General features: G+C 39.2%; 1 protein-coding gene across 1 annotated transcript; it reads right to left on the bottom strand.

The window, feature by feature from the left end:
• Positions 1 to 3918: 3918 nt before the first annotated feature.
• LOC145677228 (uncharacterized) lies at positions 3919 to 5124 on the bottom strand. Its single transcript, XM_081747818.1, has one exon. The coding sequence runs from the start codon at positions 5122 to 5124 to the stop codon at positions 3919 to 3921; it is 1206 nt and encodes a 401-aa protein (XP_081603944.1).
• Positions 5125 to 5983: the final 859 nt, after the last annotated feature.

Below are 5983 nucleotides of genomic sequence, written 5' to 3'. Positions count from 1 at the left end.
ATTTTACTTGCCTCGGAGGCTTGCTGCAACCTTGTAGCAAGTGTGTCAGTTTTAGTTTCTACCAACAGGTGGCACAAAAGTCTAATCTCCCCGCCAGGCCGCCATTTGTAGTAAGTGCGAAGTGTGTGAACCATTAAAACAAGTGGGTAATTAAGATAATTACGTAAGTATCCAGTATGTAGAGATAATTTATATTTTAAACGTGTATTGTTTGACAAAGTTGTTGAGAAAAATATACTGTGTGTATGTTCGTATACAGTAAAGTGCTTGCTGCAGGCTTGCTATGCTAACTTCCACACACTTGCAGTAGAATTGCAATGTAAGTATATACCTGCAGAAGACTTACTACACTCACTTGCTGAAGACCTGCTGTAGACTTGCAATGCAAGTATATACTTGCAGAAGACTTACTAGAAACTTGCTGTAGACCTGAAGTGCAAGTGGTATCCTTGCAGAGACTTGCGTCAAACCTGCACTAACTTGCTGCCGACTTGTTGTGCACTTGTAATGCAAGTGGAAACTTGTAGTAGGCTTGCTGTGCAAGTAAATCCCTTACAGAAACTTGCTTTGCAAACTTACCATACACTTGCACTGCAGGCGTGCCGTAAGTTCGAAGAGCGTCAACTAGTAAGTTTGCATTAAACTTGCATCAGACTTGCATCACAAGTCTGCCGCAAGTTTGCCAGACTTGAATGCAAATCTGCTGCAAGTTTGTTGCAAGTAATTTTTGCTATCTGGAAATTTGTTAATGGATCAACTCTTCTAAGAAACGCGGTCGAGATAATCGCTTTAGCAATGTATTGCAGAATTGAAATTCACTTGCAATTATGGGATATGGCATGGGCTATATATAGCCATCCTTTCGAGATCTGTCTGTTGTGAAGAAGAAGAAGAAGAAAAAGAGAACACAAAACAGAATTCAGAAATATGCTTTCATGTATGGGATGCTATATTATGTCTACGTGTATAGATACTCACCATTAAAGTTGTCATTATCCGTTAATATGTTAACTGATTGACTCCATTAACCAACTTCGTTTAGGTAATTGCTGTGGCTATCTGTTGCAAAATAATAATAATAATAATAATAATAATAATAATAATAATAATAATAATAATAATAATAAATGTTTGCTTGTATAGGATATAGCCTATATATAGATAGCCACCGCTAAAGTCAATGTTATCGGAGTTAAGTTGTTACCGAATTGACTCAATTAACGAACTTGGGCAATGTAATTGCTCTAACTGTATATTGCAAAAACAATTAAAAAAAATTCGCACCCGTTCAATGTTCAATAGTTATCGTGCAGAGTAATGGGCGGAGGAACGGACGGACGAAGTAAAAACACAACCGTTGCAGTTTCACTGCGTAATCCTAGTGAACATAGAACACAGAGGCTCCGGAATCATGGCGGGCAATTCTTTTCCTCGTTATGTACTTCTTATATGTGCGTAGTTAAAAATATAGCGGGTCTTCACTTTTCTAACATAAAAGATAAATATAAAGGTAACCCAGAAAGTTTGTAGTTTTTTTTACACGCCAACTTCGAACATCGATATGTTACCTAAGACGTACTTGGAAAATAAAAAATAGTCCCCATCAGCATCGACGACCCTCTGCCAACGTTCTGGATTCCATCGTGGTAGAACTTGGCGGGTCGTGAAGCGAAGAAGGTATCAAGTGCATTTTTCACTTCTACTAGGGAATGGAACTGGCGTCCTTTAATGTGATTGTTCAAGGAATAGAACAGGTGATAAACGGACGGTGCAATGTCTGGGGAGTACGGTGGATGCAATAGTGTTTTCTATCCAAGGCGTAGAATGGTGTCCCAGGTCATCTTAACCACGTGGAGCCTAGCGTTGTCCTGTAACAGGAAGACCCCTTTGCGATTCAGAAGTGCTGTCTCCAGACTTCTTAATTTTTCTTGAACACGGCTCAACTGCTGACAGTACACAGTTGCATTGATGCTCTGCCCAGCTGGTAGCAGTTTCCGATGCATGATGCCGCGAGCAGTCCACCAAACACATATGAGGATCTTCTTCTGGTATAGTGCTGGTTTCGGCGGTTTTGGAACCGGTTTATGGGATGCTAACCAATGATGACAGTGCCGTGGAGCTTCGTACAGGACCCACTTCTCATCACATGTCAACATCCTGTACAGAAATGGCTCCTTCCTCAGACGAGACAGCAAAGAAACACGGGTGTCTGCTCGCGTTTTCTTCTGGTCCGGAGTCAAATCATGTGGGACCCATCGACCCAACTTGTAGTGTTTCTCAAGTTGATGGAGGTGCTGCCGAATGGTTTCTCCACTCACACTGAATTGTAGTCCAGTTCGTCATATATCTGGCCACTATTCTCCTCAATTGCTGCCCTAAGATCTTCATTGTGTACATATGTTGGTATTCCGGCACGTGATGCGTCTTCTAGTGTTTCGTCACCGTTCTTGTTAAATCACCGCTGCAGTGTCCGCGTAGTCACGACACCCACACCGAAAGCCTGGCATATCTTAGCCCAGCTGCAGTGGCGTTTGACCCGAGTTTGAACTCGTACAGCATACACTTCTTTATGACGCTCTGTGAATGTCCCATATTCATCTGTCCTTACGAAAGTTCACGGTGTAACTGAACGGCCACAACGAGATAGTATGTTGGATATACCCACACCATTAACTGATCTTCGCCTTATCTCTATTCGCATTCAACTCATGGTGTGAGGGCCAATTAAACACAGACCTTCACAAGAAGCGACTGAACTTTCTTGGTTACCTTTATATATAACTTGTAAATTTGTTACAGAATATAATATATAGAATGAGTGTTTATTAGAAAGAACAATTTGGCTACTTTTGTGTTCTCGTTTGTCTGTGATTTGCTATAGAACCATATTTTTTTCATTCAGGATATTTAACAACTCTACAATTTAAAAAATAACAACATATTTTAATCACTACTAGTGTTGTTAAAATTCCAAGGATCATGCGATTCCATGTATGGATATAGGTAGCAGCAATTCTCGTGAATATGTTAACGAATCGACTCCATTAAGACCACGAGCGTAATTTTAATAAGGGTTACTTAATATTTTGTAGTAAGAAAAGTTATATAACCTTTTATTACAGGCAATCAGCATTTCTTTGCTTACTTTACGGATTGCATAGAAGCTAGGGAATATTGTAGATTGAGAATGAAATACAGATAGCTGGCCTTAACTGAAAAGTCACCATTACCCGTGAATATGTTAACAGATTGACTCAATTAACGAACGAGATAATTGCTCTAACTATAATTTAAAATATTATAAAGTTTACCTTTGTTCAAGACTTATCGTGTAGAGCAGTGGTTCTCCAACTCGTTGTTATCGCGACCCACATTAAACAATAAAAAGAATTCTGTGGCCCACCTACTTTTATTCAAATACACATTGACACTCTACGTAATGGTTGCGTATTTAAATTTTGTAAATCATATCTCTAATTCAAGTTAGTTCAATAATAGTTCGTATGAGTGATTAACATGTAATTTGTTGGGAATGTTGTGATAATGCTTATGTATAAAGGGGTAATATGTTTATGTACTTTATTTACAAATCACGCATATCGCATGAATGAACATGTGTTTCTCTAAAGACTATGAATAAATATGTTTTTCTAAAACTATGAATGAATATGTTTGCCTAGTTGCACTTCACAACACATTGTCGAATGCACAGACACAACTTGAATAGAACACTGAAGGCACTGTTGCCAGCCAATGCAAACACAACTCACTAAAACTCACCAGAAAAATCACTAAAAGAATCACAAAGAATTCACTAACACCACTAAACTATATACAAAAAATGAAACTAATATGAATAAAAATAATGCACATATGCAAGCTTATCCATCCTCCCCCTCCTTGATTGGACACAATCAATTAATGCTCTAGGGGTATAGGAATTAATTTAGCAACACTGCGTCGAAAAATGCCACTTTTACACTTCACAGTTGCCACTCGCACTAAATTATCACTGCCCGGATGAACTTCTTCAATCACACCTAACTTCCACACTTGAGGAGGAACATTGTCTTCTTTTAACAACACGACCATGCCCGGTTGTAGATTAGGCTGAGATGACTTCCATTTTCTTCTTTGTTGTAACTGGTTGAGATAATCCCTTGACCAACGTTTCCAAATATGCTGCTTCATTTGTTGAATCCGTTGCCATCTGCCTAGTCTGTTGATAGGTGTGTCCAGTAGATCTGGTTCCGGAAGGCTGAGAAGTGTATCTCCCATCAAAAAATGTCCTGGACTGAGATACATTGGATCTGTAGGATCGTTGGAAATGGCTGTCAATGGTCTTGAATTTAGGATGGCTTCAATTTGAATAAGTAACGTGTTCAACTCTTCGTATGTCAGACTTGCTGTTCCTGCTACACGCCGTAGGTGGTACTTCATGGATTTTATTGAACTTTCCCATGACCCCATGTGAGGAGATCTGGCAGGAATGAATTTCCATTCTAAACCTTCTTGAGCTGAGTATTCCAGGATGTCCTTTCGGTTAGTCTTGGATTCAAAAAATTGTTGCAATTCTCGATTGGCGCCAACAAAGTTTGAACTATTGTCGCTACAGATAGATAAGCATTTTTCTCGTTTAGCAATAAATCTCTTCAATGCTGCGATGAAGGCTTGAGAACTTAAATCTGAAACTATTTCTATGTGAACTGCTGTAGTGGCTAAACAGATGAACAACGCTGCATAGACTTTCATTTGAATTTTGCTGCGAATCGTGGGCTTGACATAAAAGAATCCTGCATAGTCAACTCCCACGTGTACAAATGGTCTTGCTTCATTTACTCTCTCTTTGGGTAAGTGTCCCATTAACTGTGATGAACTTGTTGATCTCCACTTGAAACTAACCAAACAATTGTGTACTATTGCCTTGACCATCTTCTTAGCTCTTGGAATCCAATATCTGGTACGCAAAGATGCAATAAGAAGCTGTGGTCCTGCATGAAGCAACCTTTTATGTTCTTCTTTGACTATCAGGTGGGTGAAATTTTGTCCTGCAGGTAGGATGAATTGATGCTTGTTGTCATACTCCAAGTTTGAATGTTCCAATCTTCCTCCTACTCTTAGCATTCCTTCCGTGTCCAGAAATGGAAAAAGATCCTTGATTGGGCTCTTTGTTGAAACTTCCATTTGTTGCTGCAAGTTCAATATTTCTTCATGATAGGTAGTATGTTGTACTATCTTGATACATCTGTATAACGCTAAACGAAGTTCCGAAGCGTCAAGACTATCGGTTTTTCTTTCTAATTTCTTGGAAAGACAATTCTGTTTGAATCGCAAACAATATGCTATTACTCTCAACATTTTGTTTAACGATGAATATCTTTTCATAAAGCTTGTTTCATGAACTGCCACCAAACTTATCATGACTTTCTTCTCTTCTGGAATATTAGCTGGCTCATTTTGTTCTTGACATGGCCATTCTGCTGTGTGAAGAAACTCTGGACCATGCCACCACTCTCGAGACTGAATAAGAGTGTTGGGATCCGTTCCTCGACTAACTATGTCTGCCGCATTTTCTTTACTAGGCACGTGGTGCCATTGATTGATTTTTGTGATTCTCTGAATTTGAGCCATCCTGTTGGATACAAATGTCTTCCAACGATTGGGAGGTGATTTGATCCATGACAAAACTATCGTCGAGTCTGTCCACAGGTGTATACCACTGACCTCTATATTCAATATGGATAGTGTTTTGTCTATTAGCTTCGAAAGTAACAGTGCTCCACATAATTCCAATCTAGGCAAGGTTTGCTTCTTCAGTGGTGCAACCTTCGACTTTGAACAAAGTAAATTGACTTCAATGTTTCCTTGATCGTCTGTAGCCCCAGATATACACTACTGCTCCAAAATTTTTTTCACTTGCATCGCAAAAACCATGTAATTGAATTTCCTTAACGTTCTCCGAAGACATTACGTTTCTTGTAAT

The sequence above is a fragment of the Thermobia domestica genome, unplaced genomic scaffold (genome assembly GCF_964235325.1).
Source record: "Thermobia domestica unplaced genomic scaffold, izTheDome1.hap1.1 HAP1_SCAFFOLD_710, whole genome shotgun sequence".
NCBI classification, from domain to species: domain Eukaryota; kingdom Metazoa; phylum Arthropoda; class Insecta; order Zygentoma; family Lepismatidae; genus Thermobia; species Thermobia domestica.
Note: the sequence above shows the minus strand (reverse complement) of the source record. Positions and strands in the feature narration are given on the sequence as shown.